This window comes from Phoenix dactylifera, unplaced genomic scaffold, assembly GCF_009389715.1.
Source record: "Phoenix dactylifera cultivar Barhee BC4 unplaced genomic scaffold, palm_55x_up_171113_PBpolish2nd_filt_p 000451F, whole genome shotgun sequence".
NCBI lineage: Eukaryota > Viridiplantae > Streptophyta > Magnoliopsida > Arecales > Arecaceae > Phoenix > Phoenix dactylifera.
The window spans coordinates 104924-124065 of NW_024067882.1; the positions used below are offsets into that span (position 1 = coordinate 104924).

The 19142-nt window shown below is 38.8% G+C and overlaps 1 protein-coding gene, 1 long non-coding RNA gene and 1 other non-coding gene across 5 annotated transcripts; 2 read left to right on the forward strand and 1 right to left on the reverse strand.

Annotated features, from left to right (window-relative positions):
• Positions 1–426: 426 nt before the first annotated feature.
• Positions 427–532, forward strand: LOC120106079. Its single transcript, XR_005508313.1, has one exon. It is a non-coding gene; the product is annotated as a small nucleolar RNA R71 (small nucleolar RNA).
• Positions 533–6716: 6184 nt separating this feature from the next.
• LOC103723200 (glutamate receptor 3.4) lies at positions 6717–17191 on the reverse strand. 3 transcript variants are annotated; one of them, XM_026800005.2, is made up of 6 exons: positions 16458–17182; positions 14191–15497; positions 13802–14079; positions 8640–8671; positions 8104–8510; positions 6717–7469 (listed from the first exon to the last, which is right to left on the reverse strand). In XM_026800005.2, exons 1-6 carry the CDS (start codon positions 16759–16761, stop codon positions 7047–7049), a joined length of 2751 nt encoding a protein of 916 aa, XP_026655806.1. In that variant the 5' UTR covers positions 16762–17182; the 3' UTR covers positions 6717–7046. The 3 variants fall into 3 exon arrangements, 2 of the variants coding, with proteins under 2 accessions (XP_026655806.1, XP_008812265.1); XM_008814043.4 differs by having other exon boundaries at positions 14191–15536; positions 16458–17181; XR_003382861.1 differs by lacking the exon at positions 8640–8671 and having other exon boundaries at positions 14191–15536; positions 16458–17191.
• Positions 10913–13245, forward strand: LOC113461002. Its single transcript, XR_003382862.2, has 2 exons — positions 10913–12750; positions 13084–13245. It is a non-coding gene; the product is annotated as an uncharacterized LOC113461002 (long non-coding RNA).
• Positions 17192–19142: the final 1951 nt, after the last annotated feature.

Sequence of the window (19142 nt, forward strand, 5' to 3'; positions counted from 1 at the left end):
GGTCTGGGCTGTGTTTGGGCAGCATTGATGTGTTCTTGCACGAGTTCGGGATATTGGGGTGCTGAGGGGCACTCATGAATAGGATGCGATGGGCTAGAACAGATAGCACACACTTGTGCTTGGGAAGAACTAACGACCTGTCCTCCTATCATTAGTTGGTCAATCTTATGGGACAATGCATCTACCTTGCTAGACAGGTCCATAGAATGACTTATTTCACAAATGGCCCCTTTTCTTTGAAAATTCGGGGATGCTTGACGAGAACACGAAGCATGGTGGAGGGAGTTTTCATTAAGATTTTCAAATAGTTGCCATGCTTCATGCTCATTTCGAAGCATGAAAGTCCCCCCGCATGCAGCATCGATCATCTGACGGTTTCGTTCCGTCAAACCGTCATAGAAACATTGCACTAGCTGCCACTTAGGTATTTGATGATGAGGGCATTTACGGATTAGGTCCCTAAATCTCTCCCAAGTTTCATAAAATTCTTCTCCCTCGGTTTGGGAGAAGCTTGTAATGGCACGTCTAAACTGGTTCGTTCTTCCTATGGGAAAGTATTTTTTAAGGAATTCTTGTTGCATTTGATCCCAAGAACGAATTGAGTTAGCTTCTAAAGAATTCAGCCATTGTTTGGCTCTATCTTTAAGGGAGAAGGGGAATAATCTAAGTTTTAAAGCATCATCAGTGAAATTTTGAATCTTGACAGTGGTGCAAATCTCAAGGAATTCATCTAGGTGTTTATATGGGTCTTCATTGGTGAGCCCATAAAAAGATGGGAGCATTTGGATCACACTAGACTTTATTTCATATTGTACAGCTGCTACCTCAGGTAATCGAATGCAAGATGGGGAAGTATAAATAGTGGGAGTAAAGTATTCCCTCAAGAGTTTGGGTTGTTCTTCAGCCATCTTAAGAGGTGGGGATGATCCTAATGTTTTGATCTTAGCTCGAATGTTCCTAAGGGTTCGTTCTATTTCAGGGTCAAAAGGTAATAGATTTTGTACTCTAGAACGACTACCGTGCATACACTAGTACTTGATCAATCAAGCATGCAATAAAAGAGAAAAGCATATCAATCCTAGTCTTTGTCCTAAAATCACTAGACAGCTCCTAACTGGTTTGAAGAGGTCACCTAAGCCTCCAATCCGGTCTAATGAACCGAGTTGACCAGGTAAGCTCCCAGGTAAGTGGAGGGGTCACGATGCGTTCGCAAAGGTCCCACTTAAAACCCACTTGCCTCGAACAGATGAACTGTCTCCCTTATAGGGACAAAGCTTGCCTAGACATCAACTAAGCCACAGAGCGAAATTGGTGCAACTTTCGGTGATCTTCGTCCTATTGAGCTCGAATGTCCCTAGGAGCCAACGTCTAATTGATTTTAATTAAAGATGACACTATGTGAGATTGAGTTCACCTAAGTTGGGCAAGAGTCCGGTGATGAAATCCGGCTCTTATCTTGTTGGGGTGATTGCCCTTACTATGTGCAAATTGATTTGTGTATGTGTATCAAGCATGCATTCACAATTTTGCTATAATTAAAATCAAACAATCACCACAAAATTTCAAACCAATAATTAATTTAAATAAGAAAAGTTTAGAGGTTACCAAAGGGAATTTCCCCAGCAATTTAATTTTTTTTTTTTTTTTTTGCAAACCTCTACAACATTTCTTTTCCGGCAGTTCTCCTTTTGATCATCCCAGATTTTTTCCTCGATTCCTGATCAAATAATATAAATAAAAATTAGTAAGGGAGAAAAAAGAAGATAAGAAAAGTAACAATAATAGAAATTTTTTTAAAAGAATTTTTTTTTTTAATTTTTAAATAATTTTTTAATAAGAAAAATAACTATGCTAGCAATCCCCGGCAACGGCGCCAAAAATTGATCGGTTATTTCAATTTTGAAAATAAACCACGCAATAGCACGTATCCTGTAGGATAGTGATTACGGGTGTCGGTCCACAGGGATTGGAGACAAGTTATTTTTCTTTTAAAATTAAATCAAAAAGAAGGATTTGCTAACTTGATTCAACTAAATTAATCTATGAGTACGAATTGAAATTTAATCAAAGTAAATAGATCTAGGGTTTGGAATCCACCACATAGCATTGCATCAAGGATTGTGTTCTTAATTTTTATCTTTTGGAAGGCATGCAATTTTTGGCTATAAGCCTTTTAAAATAAAAACATAAAGAGTGTTAGGAAGATCCATCTTCGGTATAGCATGAAGTGTCTACCTAAGTATGCTAATCTAGGATGCAGCACACTTCATCTTCCTAGGCATGGATCATCTTAGACTACTTTAGCAAACATGATTAGTAACTAGCATGCTCAAAGTTTAAATATCATAAAGGAATATTTCATTGAAAATAAGAATTTAAACAAGCTCCAAAATAATAATAAAAATAAGAACTACAATGCCCTGATACATTGCTAGGGCTTCATCCAGCCCTAGACTAGATGTTTAGCCGAGCATGGCTTCCGGACGACCTCCCATCCTCAAATGAAGTTGATCACCTCCCATAATTCCCAAAATATCCAAGACTCTTCTCTTTCCTCCCCTCTCTCTTCCTTTTTTTTTATTTCTTTCTCTCGGCTTTCTTCTTCTTCTTCACCGAAACAGAGCCCCCCTGTTTCTTTCTTCTCCACCGAGCCTCCCCCCCTCTCCGAACGCCTCAGCCCCCTCCTTTTATAGCTGTCCGGAGTGCTCGTTCGGGAAGGGAGAAGAGATCACGGCCGGCTGATTCCGGGGCGTGATGCTGGAGGGAAAATCGCGGATGGATGGGGCGAAAGGCGTCAATCCATAGGAGAATGGCCGGATCTCGTGCTCCTTGATGGCTAGAAACGGAAGGGGATGGCTCCGGATGAGGGGTGCCGCGGGATCGCTGGGAGGCTGATGCGGAATGCCTGGATCACGGAGAAGGGGAAGGAGCTAGAGACGGACGCCGATCCGGAAGGAGCTGGGACGAGGGCGTGGATCTCGGATTTTGCTCGCTAAGAACGGCAGCTGTGAGGAGGCGGGGATGCAGGCGGATGCCTGATGCGGAAGACGCCCGGCTGGCTGGAGACGTTGCTGGCTTTGCTGGTTGATACGCACGGTGATCGCGGAGGAGTTGGTCTTCTACTCGCTCGGAATGGTCGCTGGCTGCAGTGCGGGATCGTCGGGATCACGGAAGAGGGGCTGGGAGGTTCGGTGATTGCGGAGGATTTGGAGACAAGCGTTGCTGGCACGGGATCTGGCACGCGGTGGGGACGCTGAGGATGCGGACGGCTTGGCACGGTGGCTGTTGATGGCTGGGATTCCGGGATTGATGGCGTGAACGGGAGAAGATGAGATGGGTTTCCTTCTTCGGGTGCTTGATTGGAAGCGGGAGCTTGGATGCTGACGGCTGGGTGGAGTTCTTTGAACGCGGAAGCGGGGGAGGATGCGGAGGATCATGCGGCTTGTTCTGAAACAGGGGAAGAGAAGAAATAAAATAAAATAAAATAATGTGGAAGATGAATACGGGAATGAGTAGGATGTTTGAATTTTTTTATTATTTATATTTCTTCTTCTCTTCTTTTTTTTTTAGAAAAGTGGTTGGGGTCCACTCGGGTAAGTTGGAAGGGCTTTGTTCTGAATCTAAAATAAAGAAAGTTTGGACACGTGGAGAAAATGGGAGAGGCCTTTGTTTTGCTAAGTTGGGAAGCTTGGTGCACACGGAAAATATGACGTGGACAAAGGAATGGGTAGCTTCATGCACATGTGGGAGAAAGTAGTCCACACATGGAACAGATTGAGACTAGTTCGTGAATGGGATGACTCGACCTGCACACACATTAGACTAAATTAATATAGAAAATTAAACCAAACTTGAATTACCTCTAATAATTTATTCAAATGAAATGAGAGGGGAAACACATTTTCTTTTGTTAATATTTAAAATATGTGCATAACAATAGTAATAAGTGCTATGTAAAATAGATAAATTTGTACATTATTTAGCACTTATCATCCGGTCTGATCCGGCCTTATTCTCCACTACGCCATTAATGGGCTAAATCATTACAAAAGGGACAAACTCCCCTGTCACCTCCCAGGAAACGCAAAACCCCACTATAAAAGGGGAGCCTGGGGGGAACGGGGGGGAGATAGACACAATTGATGACATCAAAGCTTTCATCTTTGCTTCATCTTAACAAAATATTCTGTGCATACACTCTCTCTCCTCCTACCCTCTCCACATATTTGCCCCCTCTGACTTAAGCATCGGAGGGCCGGCGCCGGGGAGCCCGGCCACCGGTTTTCCTTACAGATCCGGAGCCCCACCAGTGGAGGACGCAGCCGACCGGCGCACCGCCGTCCGCCCCCTGTAGCAGCGGAGCTTCGCCTTCTCCGGCTTCGCGGCGGCCCCCGGGTCCAATTTCCAGCAACATCATTAAAAGGAAATTGCGGTTTTATCTTCACAAAGGTGAACCCTGAAGCACAGCAGCAAAAGTGAAGAAACTTGAAGTCTGTTGCTGTCACACTCCCAACCGAGTGCATGACAGATGCCGCATATACCTGCAAGATGAATTATACAGAGATGCAAGGCTAGGTGAACAACAATCAGTCTATTCACAATATCAATAACTAAATAACTTCAATCTTTGAGAGCAATGTAATAAAATTCCACAATTCTCTTTCATCAACATATAATCTTGGGATAACAAAAGTCTTAACGCTCCAAGTTAGTATTAACATAATCCAGATAAAAGTCTCCAGATCTAAGCTAAACTAATAAAAGATCAAATGCCAATTAACCAAAACAACTAAGATTTACAAATGCTCATAAGCTATCTAGCGCACTTTCCAGAGTCCTATAAGCAATCATATTTCAGAACCTGAGAAAAAAAAAAAAAAAGCTATACCAGCTTAGTAAGTGACAAAACACGGGTTAAAGCATATTAACATATAATAAATCAAATAGAATAGCAGGTCATTGATTAGGTAAAATCTCATACTTATCAAATATTAAAGAATAATATTTGTATTTCTTTTCAAAAACATACTTTTCACAAAATAATGCTAATTCTAATATTTGGCTATGGTTACTTCACGTAATGGTATGGGTTGATAAATAGATATCTGATAACAGATAGTAAGTAATTGGTCCTCAGATAACTATTTTTCTAATTACCGATGGTGTCGAAATTAGTTTCTCAAATTACTTGTCAATAAATTTCAAAATTCAATTTCAGCATATCATGTGATCAAAATAACTCATTTTCAGGAATATAAAATATATATTTAATTTTTATGTTATTTTTTATGATAAAATGTAACATGCTTGACCATTAATAAAATAGATACAAAAATCATAAAAGCTATTTTATCAAACAATACAAACTTTATTTTTTTTTTTCAAATTTTGTTAGAAATCACATCATGAAGAGTTAAGTTACTTATTTTGTAGATGTCAAAATATAGTTAATTTAATCAAGTAACACAGATGCTTCGGTACCTAATAATCCAAAACAACATATATACATGCATCGACTCAATGACACATTAACATTTTAAAGTAATTTCTAAACTTTCCAGAAATTCTTCAAAAATCTCAATTTTCAAACTACTATGATTGTAATGGGGAAACAGGTTACTACCCTTTCCCTATTACAGAGCTGGAATGGGCGATGGCACATTACACAATTCTTTAGGGCTAGCTTAGAGGGAGAAAAGACCGGAAGAAAGGAGAGAGAGAAAACTAAAAGAAGAAGAAGAGAGAAAGAGAGAGAACGTGGAAGTGTGAAAGAGAGTACGGAAGAGTGGGAGAGAGCAAAGGAGAGGGAGAGTGGAAGAGTTTGGGAGGGCGGAGAGAGTTGGATGCATGTGGATTAACAATAGCGCTAACAGAGAGCGGTGGATAGGGTGGGAGACAGTGAAATAAAAAATAAATTTTTTTTATAAATATTCTTCTAAATATCAAAATTTGCATGAATACTCTTTCAAAAGTGATATTTACATGTATACCCTCGTCCAACACTTATTTTGCTATTTTGCCCTATTTTATCCTTATTTTCGTATATATATCCATGCCATCTAATACCGTTAAAAAATTAACGGTTTTAAATTAAAATTACTAAAATATTCTTAATAGGTAGATGTGAAAAAAGAAACATTTATAAGCTGATTACGATGGAAGATAAAAAAAAAATTTTAAAATTTTATTTTATTTTTAATTAAAATAAATATGATTTTTGTTAACGGTGCTAGAGTAACTGTTATATTAGGGGTATTTGTGCAAAAATAGTGTTTTATGAAGGTACATAAATAAATATAAATTTTATGAGGGTACTTACGTAAATTTGAATTTTTAGAAGGATATTTATAAAAAAAACTCTAAAAGAAAAATATAAAGGAAGAGGAGATGTGGCGTGGGGAGGAGTAGAGCATGTGCGGGAGGGAAGCGTGTGACATAAGGAGAGCGTGCACCAACCCTTTGCTCTTATTCTCTGGATGGAGGGGCACCGGTTTACAGGCGAGCCCTCATCCTGACTGGGCCTGGGCCATGGGCTGGAGGGCAACATTGGCATAAGTTTCAAACCGTGGGTGGTTAAAAAAAAAGGAGACTTTCAATTAATTCAGATGTCCCCTTCTCTGACTAAGGATGGTGCTTGCAAAGCTATAAGCAGAGCTTAATGGATGTTTTCACATGTGATATAAAATAGCTGCCTGATAGTTTCATGACACATTCCCTTTATTAACAACTAGAAGTCTATTTGTATTCAATTAGAGTAAATTTTATGACCATACAATCTGCAAATGGTGTCTTCATTGGCCCAGGAAAAATAAAAGAAAATTACATTTCAGTTGGAATCCTATAAGTAATGCATACAAGCTGTCGAGGTTTCAGTCAAGAAAGCGGTTTGGAATGGTTATCAGCAATCACTAATAGAAGATATGGAGGACTTGCTCTCTTCTTCGGAGTATAACTATCTTCCAAAGGAAATACAAGTAGCAGCAGGAAGACGCACATACTACTTGGCCCAAAATTACCTTCTACACAGGCGACAGTGGTTGCCCATCCTAATTCTGAGAGGTTTCATTCTTTTTATCACTTGATTTCCCGCTGATAGCCCTCATGACTTCTTCTTCCTTTTTATCAAAAAAGTGAATTAAACGTTTACAGCAATTGAATATACTTAAGCTGGGTTGAGGCCCATCACTTGTCCTGGTTTCAGTAGATTCTCCTGTATTGTACTGGTTATACTGACAATATATTCGTATGAAGAATACCAAGAGAGCAATGAAACATGCAAGACCACAAATTAAGAAGAGGCCCCAGAAGCTCCCCAGGCTCAGCCGGTTTGTGTCCGTTTCAGTCACTTCTGAAGTGCATCCTTTACGTGCTAACCATTGATCATGGATTCTCTGGAGATCTCCACTCTCTGACAATGATAGGATGGCAGTTGATAGGTCCTCTGCAAGGGGAGAGTTTCTCTGAAAGGCCTGTTTGGGAAACATTCAGCAACCCTCTATGAGAATGAAGAAAATGCAATATCTATGCACTAAACAAGAAGAAATCAAAAAAAAAAAGAAAAAAGAAGAAATAAATCCTCAAATGCATTCACCCAAGAAAAATTAATGAAAAAACCTCTCATCTATTGTCAAAGTGTAACATCTTCGTAATCGGTGGAGATAAAAGATTAAAGTTCTCCTAGCTTTTTTTACTTCCAAAATCACATATTACTTTGCTTAGTTTTGATTGTTTATCTCAAATATCAGACTTTTTTGACTGAAGGTTTCTGTTGCTAAAGAAAGTTGTAATATAAATCACAAGGTGAGGATTGTAAATCCTTGTCAATGATTACAAGTTAATGTTTCTAAAAGTTATTTGAATTTTGATGAACATTGGAACACCTAATCCTGAAAAATCAATTTGACTTTTCAATATAACCATGCAAAAGACAAGATCACCGTGATTTTAGAATGTGAAATGTGAATACATGCTAATAATCAAATCTTTGAAATATCCTAAACTAATATTGGCTGCAAATGATGGATCAGTGAGATCTATCGCATTAAGTTAACTCATGAAAATAGTTGATAGATACCAACAATATTTGGAAACGAAAGTACTTACAAACCCCCATCCATTTTTGGTGAACTCCTGACCAACCATCTGAAACTGGCAATAGATAGACAAGAAGATCTCAACATATGGAATTTCGTCTACAATTGCAGCAACACCACCACCTTTTGGTCCAAGCTCAAGAACTCTTGCATATTCTTCAGGTGAATTTAAAGGTACCAGACGGGATGGAGAAATATTAAGTTCTTCTATCATGTAATTTCTTGAAAATTTTCCAGCCTGATATCCAATAGGGTCAGAGCTTGAGATCAAGCTGTCAAGCCCTTTGATCCCTGGGGAAAGCTGTTGAACTGTGAGGATTGATGTTAGGCTGGCAGTGTAGCTTGAGGTGATAATTAGTACAACAAACAGCCAAATGATCAGCACAAACCGTCCAAGGGTGCTCACAGTGTTTTCCCCTGATTAGATCACAGAAAACTTTTCAGATACTTAAATATTTCATAGTAGTTGAAACATGGATTATAGATCCAAAATGCGTGCTGAATGCTTAGAAATTTCGAAATATCAAAACAGCAAGATTGACGTACTGTGAGCAAAGAACATTGTCGACAAACTAAACCTGCAAGATGAACACAGTGGAATAAATTATTGCATGTTCTAAGAATAAAAGCAACAATGTAATACGTACACAGGATGGTAGAGGCATAGTAGGCTGCTTGAACAATAAATTCTTAAAAACATATAAAATATGCAAATCACTGATTAAGAAAACTATAGGATTTGATTGAAGCAAGCACTCAGCATGTTATTGGAACCTATTTAGATTTTTATGTGATTAAATTGTTAAAATAATATATTTTTAGTCAGGATTTTGGATTCAGACATACAATGGAAGCCCATGGCAATTATAGGAGACAGCAGATTAAAACAGTCCATGTATTAAAACAATATAATATGTTCATTAACTGGAATGTGCTACTTCAAAGCTTGTAACAGTAAAATATGCTCTGAATTACCTGGAAGGATCTACCTCGAAGCTTTAGACAAGAACATATACTTGACATGAATTTGAATAACTAGTAACTGGTGATCTATGAGTTAACCGGGAGGATATAATGCAAATTCAGATATATGCATTGTTTGCTACTTTTGTCATGCCCCAAACCCACCATCTAGGTCGGCCACGTAACGTGGCCGCATGAACTCTAGAGCGGTGCTCTAAAGATCATGCAAGGCCTAGATGAACAATTTTTCAATAAATTTCATAAATTTAATCAACAGATTATAACAAAAAAGAATCCAACTACTAATTCCATCATAATCAAATAATTCAAATATTCAAATACAAAATTTTAACTGTCCATTGACATTAAAAAATAAACTACCTAACTATCTAATGACTGTTGTTCGAACTTTATGCCAACCTATCCAAAATATATGTATCCTATGACTCTGAAAAAGAAAGCAACAAGAGATATAAGCTTTACAGCCCAGTAAAAATCCCTAAACACACTTACACTATCATAATAATATACAGTTTGAAAATAATATAAATATCACGAAAATCAAAGTTCGGCAATTAGCAATACTCAAAATAAACAAATTTCACATATACGATTAAATATCTATATTAATACCCACTCAATGCGATACATCATACAATATCCAATTAAATTTTCAACACTAATTCCAGTAGCTTATCATTAAATTTTCTGCAATCCAATCCGAGTCTAAGACCCATATCCTTTCAACTTTGGGCTAAATTTTGATCACGTTTTCCGCCCGTGATAGGATAATTGATACGTGTCACATTTTCTGCCAGTGACAGGGCAACCAATAAGTGTCATGTTTCACGCCCGTGGCAGGGCATTTGATAGTAACGAGATTAGCCCAGAGTCTACACAGGTTCATATTTATGTTTAGTTATAGACTAACCATGGTAACATTTTCTGCCCGTGATGATAAGTGTCGCATTTTTTTGATGGAGCAATCAATATACTATGCTTAGTCCACAGCACCACATCCATTAGCCTGACTGTGCAAATGTAAGTTATACTCATATATGCATTCATCATAATATTAATCACAAGCATATATGATCAAAACATAATTAATATAAGAACTATTAAAAAATTCTTGCATCTTACTTATCTCGATCATTAGCATATCATACATACATATGAGCAAAATATATATAGTCATGCAGACCAGTGTATAAGAATTCTTACCACTATATCCTGAAAACCTAAACAGACTAATCATCTGTTCACACCGCAATCTATGAATCGGGGTGCACAAAACCCTGCTCAAAGTCTTCTTACTCAGAAGATTGTTCTCACATAGAACTAAATCCACATAAAAAATTATCCAAGGTATCCAACAACCTAGAATCCTCTGCTGGTCTACTAAAGAATTTACTATCACATAGTAACCCAAGACTACCTACTAGTTCCTTTCCACCCAAACTATCCTGCTCAACTAAAGAGAGAAAAAACCAAGATAGAGAGAGAAAAGAGAAAGAAAGAAGAGAGAGAAACAAGAAGAGAAAGGAACTAGAGTGAGGAGAGAGAAAATATGGGAAGAAGAAGAGAGTCGTGAGGCCCTCTCTCCTTCCCTCCCTCTCATTCTCGAAATAGAGGAGGCTCTTGATGGCACTTGTGGTTGGATACCCCTAGTGGCCAATGACCTACGGCGATGCTAGCAGCGTGCCACGTTCGGTGACGACTGACAAAACAAAAGAAAAGAACGTGAAACAGGGAAGACCCCATTCACGATCATTTTGTCTGGATTTCAACAGAAAGACAGTGGCCTAACAACCAAAAGAAAGAGAAGAATAGAGAAACCAACAACAAAGACTTACCTCCAGCAAGCTCTTCCGGCCGGATTGATGGCGAAATCCCCAAGTATATCCCACAGAATCTAGGGATCTTTACCTCTAATGGGAGAATTTCCAAGGTAGAGGCAAAAGGAGGAGGAAAGAGACTTTTTTATAGATGAAAATCGGGCACAACATGAAAGAATTTGGTCTCCTTAGACTCCTTCCTCCGGCAGAATTGGAGGAAGAAGTTGGAAATGGGCAAGAGAAAGACTCCTATCTGGAGTCTTCCTCCCTGCCACACATGCCAAGCACGTGATGCGGCCCAGTACCCAACAAAAAAAATGGGTCCTTACAACTTTACAACTAAAATGGATGATATAAGGTTAGTTACAAAAATCGAAGCTTTTGCTAGCAGCAAAATAAAGCTTAGTTTATTCCTCACTCTTTCTTGGTTGTTAGATTTGCAATATATGTCCCTATGTATGAAGATATATGCGATCAAAAAGGTTCCATACTATAAGATTAGCATAATTATTAACAGCCATATATATATATATATATATATATATATATGTCCATAAACAATATAATGATATGTTTCATATTGATAAGGGAAAACATTAAGAATATTTATTGAAATTAATTTAAATTACCATCACATGCCTTTACACTGCACATGCATGTACAAGACAGGATAATATGTACATTTCCCAAAGGTGCCACTCTGGAAAATAGGGAAAAGCATTATTGAAAGAATAATAATTATAACAATAACAGCAGCAGCAATTGTCATGCATGCACGACACACAAGGTCATCGAGTGATAGCCTGCCCCCCTGCTACGTGCAAGTGCATGCGCATTGGCATAAAGACAAAAGCTTGTTTTCTGAACATGGAAGTTGCATTATAAAATTAAACCTGTGAAAAATATTGAAGACTAAGGAGTCTGCTAGTGGATCTGGAGGAGGTATCATAGGTTCTGTGAGATGGAGAACTCTAGGGAAAACTAGAACATCCAGGACTTCTTGTAGGATTCTTATATAAATTGTATATAAAACTTGTGTCAATATTTATCAATTATATTAGATTCTTAACAAGTACAGGATGTTTGAAATTGGATTTATTTTAATATATTAACATAGGGTAGAAAGGCTTTAAATAGTGAAAAGCATCTTTACTTGCAACTAGGTAAGCTGTAGAGAGCTTGGGAATAAATAAAAAGCAAGCATATATTTCACTCATCTCGTATGTTTAGATAGTGTAGGGAGTGCATCCAAATGATTAATCCAATTTTCTGAGAATAAATTGATTGCATTCTGCAACTAAGAACATCTCTCCAATTCAACATAGATTAAATATGTCTTGCAAGATTCAAGTTCCAGGGGTGCTGTAAGAAAAAAACTGGAGATCGGACAGCTCAATCCAACTTAAAACGGTAAGCATCATATTAATATCATTTTCATGGAAAAACAAATCACAATAAATTTACTCTCAAGAACCCTCAAGCTGCAGAGTATGATCTGTTTATTTCTTCAATATCTGAAGAGTATTAAGAGACACGTTGCTACTAAGTTGTGAATACATCACCTATCACAAACTAATTGTTTAGATACGAAGATGATGCATGTGTTTGAGAAATTATCATACAAGGAACAAGCAGAACAGGCTGAGAGTTTGATGGCATAAACTACTTGGAACTAAAGACAGTAAACTATGAAGAGAATCTGGTTATAGTTCTAAAATGAACTTTTCTCAATAAATATTACCCTATTTTCTAGGATTAAAAGCAAACTTCAAAATGTTGCACAAAGCTACATGCAGGATGCACCTATGTGCATCGCCCTCGGTAACTCCAGTACTAATGCATTGAAACTTTGGTAGGTGCTGTTGTAAAATAATAGATGGAGAGAAGGAAGAACTTATCAGTTGAGGCGTGATTTCACTGTCCTTAAGAATAGATCGCGTGATGATCGAGCGCGACGCGCCCAGTTAAACGTTTCCGAATCGGATTCGCCAATTTTGGCTTGGACCTCCATTGGGCTCATGCGCGCGTGGGCTACTTTATTTCTTTGCTTTACCAAGTTAAAAGGTTGAATATTACATAAAGATCTTTTGAGTTTTATCCCTTTCCAATGTGGGACTAAAGAAAGTACACTAGACAAAAAGACAAAAGACAAAGAAGGGCAGACTCGGAATTTTGAAATATTCCGACAGGTGCATTATCTCAGAGGATCTTTGGATTTTATACAATTTTTGGAGCTAATCTTCCACAGAAAAATATCTTGGGGGTGATTTAGCTCTTGTATTTTATAAGTCAGTTTCCTCGTAATGGCAGAAATCCTCATTGTGCATGTTAAACTTATAGCCACTAATTAATGTCAAGACTTAATTTGTTTTGTTTTTTTTTTTTTTTTTTTTTTTTTTTTTGCTTAAAAAAAAGGGGTAGGGGGGAGGAAGGGACAAGCCCACCCTCACGTAGCAGCCCCCACTGGGCCCCCGCCCCGCCAGGAGAATGTTCGATGCGGGCAGAAATGGCCGTGTGTTGGGCACCCCGACCGGTTTTACTCATACCCTCCCCACCCGTAGGCCCGGCTCAGCTACTCCTCTGAGCTCTGGCTCGAGTCCCACGTATGAGTACGTCACACCCGGCACCACCCCGGCTACTAGCGGTTCAAGAGCGGTCCTACACCACAAGTCCAAGCAGTGGCCAAAGTAATGAGCTTCGGTCCACAATTTAATCGTCGCCGCAGCGATTCGAACTTGGGACCTTATGGTTAGAATTGCTGCCCAGTACCACTAGGCTACCACCTTGGTGGCTGTTATTCCGTTCTTTACTACAGCAGTGCTGCCATATAAGGCTGCTGTTAACATATATTCATTAGCATATACTTCTAGCAGAAAAGAAATCTCAATAGCAGTAGAGGATACTAACCAACATATTGTCACAAGTTGTTCGCGTGGAGGTCCACGAAAGTCTTCGTTTATCCGATGCTCGAGAATCCAAATAACAGCTCCAACAAAAAGAAAAAAGGCGCCGGTGACACACCACATCTCTAATGTAAATGGTTTCAGGAAAGCCCAAGCAATTGAGTCCGTCTTTTTGACAGGAGCTACTATAACTAGGCCTGATTCAACATATGGCTGTGTAAAATCTACAATTCTTGTTCTATTTCTGACGATGGCAATGTCCCCTACAGCTGCATCAAGATTCTAAAAAAAAGGGCTTAAGGTAGGATTCACAAAGAAAGCAGAAAGAAGACTAAAATTAAGAGCTTGAAGGAAAGTGGGAAAAGAAAAATTCATGATGGAAGATATACTCACATTCTGAGCAACCATATGCACAAGTTCATCATAATTCGGATTTGTCAAACCATCCCCGATTAGTATAAATGAGCATGGAACTGGGTAGGGCAACAGCTTAAGTGCGGTGTTGAATACATCGATGCAATAGCCACTCACATTGTCAGTACCAGAATCATTCGACACGAATTGTTTGAAGCTTACTTTGTTAGGAACTCCAATTCTCAAAGGTTTTCCATTGTTTGGGAACACCCATCCGCGTGGCTTCATCATGGTTTCGCCAGGCCATATTACACTGTAAAGTTGCTGGCTGCTGGTCGAAATGTTTGGTGGCTTCCCATACAAAATTTCAGGAGCAACAACTGAAAGTCGAGAGTAATTAGACCAATATCCTATCAAGCGTGAGCCTGTCCCACCAATGTTAATAATATCATATGCTGGATGGATTAAGTTCCTATCTGAATCGAACTGAACATCACCTGATAGACCTGTAAAATTGGTAAGTAACAATTGCTCAAGTATTTGGTCACCTCTGTCAAAGCCTTTTAGTGCTTCTAAGTGCAAGGTACTTCCATTTGCATCATGCAATCTTGAATCTTTAGAGAAAACAATTTCCCCTCCTTGCCTGAAGAATTGGTCAATAGCACGAGCAACCAACCACACTGAATCATAAGCATACATCCCATAAGTGTTCAAGCTCGAACTAGTACTCGAGCTTTTAATTTCATTATTCCATCTAGATAGAAACCCTGTCTTGAGATCCGAATCTGCAGTGTGGTGACGAAGAACCACTACCCCTTGTATAAGGCTCATAGTGTTAGGATCAACAGGTTTGGTTGAGTCCAGAGTAGCAGCAAGCCAATCAGTGGCTATCCACACATATCCACTGTTCATCATCCCCGTATGTTTGGCAATAGAAAAAACAGTCAAGCCAGTGTCAGGGTTCACATGCACAATGAAAACCCGAGATTCCATTAGGTTCACTTTAAGCAACAAGTCAGTAATCATATTTATGTCAGCCTGAGGAGGGAAGGCAGCTTTGTAAGAGATCTCAGCCCGTCTGCTTGCAAGAGCATCACCTAATGCTGCTATCCCGCCCCGCCCATAGTCATCATCCACAAAGATGGCAGTAACCTTCCTCCATCCATAATATTCGACGATATCGGCTATCGCATTCATCTGGAAATAGTCACTATGAATTGTTCGAATGAAATAAGGATATTCCAGTGAAGAAAGAGTTGGATCTGTCGCTGCAAAGGATAAGAGTGGAACATGAAGTTCGTTAACGACATGGGAAATGACATGGCCTATCCCTGAGGATTGGGGACCTACAATGGCAACCACATCTTTCTCCATCAGCTGCAAGGCTGCAACAAAAAGGGTCTTAAACAAAGACTACTGAAAATTATGACAAAACTTCAAGCATTTAGAAGGCAACAAAGGGTGATTGACCATAATCTTTTCCATGGAACTGTTATGGGACATGTAAAGCTTCGAAAAGATATATAGATTTTTCTATCTTCCACAAATGAATGGATATGAATAGATGATTTCTGAAATAAATGTAAGTTAAATATTTCAAATGTAAAAGTATGGAGAAAAGATTTGGAATTCACCGGCATAAAAGGGGAAAAGGACTTCCTTTTAATGGCAAGTTTTTAAAACTAGAAATTAACTCTAGGCTAATGGACATCCTTAACAATTAACAAATCTCAGAGACAAGCTCAGAGACCTCTTTTTTTCCTTTAAAGAATAAGTTCACAAACATATCGATAGCAAGGGGATTCATGAAGAGATAAAACTGAAGAAGTGATATCTTTCTTTTTAGTGGTAGAACAAATGGTTTCTCTATAAATTATATTTTGAGAAGAACACAACAATGGTAATCAACCTTACCCAATTACAGCAGAAAATAAAATTTTCTGAATAAATACAAAGAAACCATTTGGCAATTAAAAATATCAAAAGAAAAGGGATTACTTTGCCCAGAAATGAAAACATACCCGCATTAGTTCTTGATAAATAATGTTTCATTATACCAGTAAGCTCAAAATTATTAGTTTTAACATTCCTTATCAAACAAATGACCCTGATGATCAATAAAGATCTCTTTAAGAACATAAAATATGTAAAACATATTTATATATAAAAAATGTCTAGGCAGTTGTAGATTGAAATATCTCCATAGCATCCGAACTAAAAGTAATATAAAAAAATGGTTTACACATAAAAGCATTCATTTGTGCCCATTATAAAAGCTACACCTCAAAATGAGAATCTCATGTTACCTTCCATGGTTCCAAGAAACCCGCTGCAATTTGTGTCCTGTTTAATCACATTCAACCTAGTCCCAGCAAGAACGCTCGTGTCCTTGTTGACATCCTCCACAGCAAACTCGATCGCCAGGGTTGCTACTCTTCCAATAGTAGAATTGAAGGTGAAGAGAGCCCCAACGTTCACCACGGGACGCACTGAGGAGTTGCTGGTGTTGTTCTGACCCCTTCCCGTTGTTCCAATCATACCAACCAAGAAACAAACAGCAAACAATCGAATGGACGGCCTTACCTTGAAGCCGGCAGACCCAGTTGCCATCCCTGGATCCTTGGATTGGTTTGAGTAGTTTACAGTGACTTCATTGGGATGGCTCCTGGATTTTGAATGCCGTTATGGGATGTCTAGTTTCTAAGCTTCTATGAAACAGAGAAGAGAAGAAAGAGCATTCGACTTCTGAACAACCGTACTGAGAGAGACCACTGCCCGGTATTTATAGGCATCTAAAGGAGGTGGAAAAAGGAAAAAAGCAACCAGTTTTAGAGAGGAAAGCATAAGGACCGATCCTAAACCCCCTCTGTTTATGGGGGAGCTTGAGCCTTTAGGAGTTCACACCATGACTAGATAGAAGAAAAGAATTGGGCAAATGTCTTCCGACTCTAAGGTGTTGTGCCTTGAGAGAATCTCTTTCAGGCTTGGAAATTAGGCAAGCAACAGTGCTTTCACCTATCAAAAGGGAATGGTATATGGAAGGAGATTATTGCAACATGGAAGAAAGCCACACAAAAAGTGGCTCAAATTTGTTCCAGCTGGGCAACGCTTTGTGCCCACAATAATTCAATAGATAGTTGTATGCATGGCACGCCAGGATTGCGGTATATTTCACCAATACCTTTGTTACACGTAGCAATGAAGCTTTTTTTTTTTTTGGACGGAAGATTGGAGCACCCAGGCATCTTCTCTTTTCGGCTGTACATAGAAATTCTTTTAGGCCAAGTTTACATATTAGCAGCGTAGAGGTTGAGACTGGCAATGTCAAATCTCATGATAGAGTAGCTCTTTAGAGTGATTAAGTGTTGTTACAAGACTGTAAAACATTTTAGTTCTAGCGCATGAATGGGATCACAGGACCTGGCTTCGGAATCTCACACACCTTCGGAATCCACTAAAAGAAGGTTAGCCATAGCTTGGACATAATTTATACGTGCCCAAGTTAAAGGCATTGTCCAATGGGATGGTCTTTTGCCCCTCGTGGTGTATGGTGTGACCTCAACCTTTCTTGTAGTGGTAGGCTATTCGCATAGATTCAATTCGGAGCATTTATTGTATGGCAAGGGGCATCCATTCGAAATGGACTGGGAACCTAGTTAATCAAGGGATAACAGGATAAGTGCTCAAAGGATACCCACTAGAAGTGTGGGAACCTAGTTAATTAAGGGATAACAGGATACCCACTGAGAGAGATTTGGGACTTCGGACTATGTGCGACGACTTGAAAATCTGAAAGGAAAAGACTTGCTTCTGTACGTAATGTTATATTAATACAGACATGAGTGTATATTCCTGCTGGTTGAAGCTCCACTGGTTATTGAGAGTTTGTAGGAACGGAGTAGTCTCCACAGGGCCATATATTTTTATTTTCAAAGATACACAGACTCATACACTGATGAAGCAGCAGTGGGTGTGGACCCTGCTTGCCTAATTCCAATGCAGAAGACCATGGAATAAGGACTCTATGTGTTCCAATCGGGTATACACCCTATAGTGGACAAACCAGAAGGCATTGTGTGTTGGTTGTAAATGGATCTATAAATTGGACCTAATGGAAAGGGGGAGACATGTAAGGCAAGGTTACTAGCAAAAAGTTACAAACAAAATCTTGGAATTGACTATTAGAAAAGCCTTTTCGCCCAGTGGCCATGTTAAAGCTCATAAGAATCCTTTTATCAGTCGCAGCGCTGGAATTATGAGATATAGCAAATGAATATTAAAACTGCTATCTTGAATAGATTCATTCGAGAAAAAAAAATTATGGATCGGTTAGAAGGTTTAATATCCAAAGGCTAAGAAACAAAAGTGTGCAAAGTGATAAAATCCGTTATGCCCTTACGCAAGCATCTTGGAGTTGGGATATCCATTTTGATGAGGAAATCAAATCATTTGGTTTTCTCACAAATTTGGATGAACTTTTTGTTTGCACAAAAAGGTTAATTGGAGTGCCTTTACATTTTTGGTTCTTTATGTTGATCACATACTATCATTGGAAATGATGTAAGGCTAATGTCTATTTATCAAGAATGATGTAGGGGGCAATGTCATCAATTAAGATATATCTACTCACTTCGCTATGAAGGACTTTGTATACTCGGTGTGAGGATCCATACAGGTGTGTGTTTCGTCTAATGTCAGCTACATACTGGATAGATTTTAGGCACCTATACAGGGCTAACTGATGGGTCTGTCCCAAGTCAACTGCATTGATAAGATATGACCAGGTTTAGCACGCATAATGCCCTGAAGAGGTTTCAACTTTTTAAGCAGAGAATCACTTCTAAGAAAATGTCTCCTAAAACACAAGAAGAATGAGAGGAGATAAGAAAGTACTCTTATGCTTCAGCAGCAGTAGGAAGTCCCACATATTTAATGCTATGTACCCAGCCAGATATCTGTTATGTATTCAGTTTTGTAGGTAGGGACCTATC

What these genes read in the sequence shown, in the direction of transcription:
- LOC103723200 (XM_008814043.4), bottom strand. Translation starts at nt 16,761, where the DNA reads ATGGCAACTGGGTCTGCCGGCTTCAAGGTAAGGCCGTCCATTCGATTG. An exon ending in GTTTCTTGGAACCATGGAAG is followed by an intron (nt 15,537 to 16,457) that starts GTAACATGAGAT and finishes TTTTTGTTGCAG; the next exon opens with CCTTGCAGCTGATGGAGAAA. An exon ending in GACAATGTTCTTTGCTCACA is followed by an intron (nt 8,511 to 8,639) that starts GTACGTCAATCT and finishes TGATCTAATCAG; the next exon opens with GGGAAAACACTGTGAGCACC.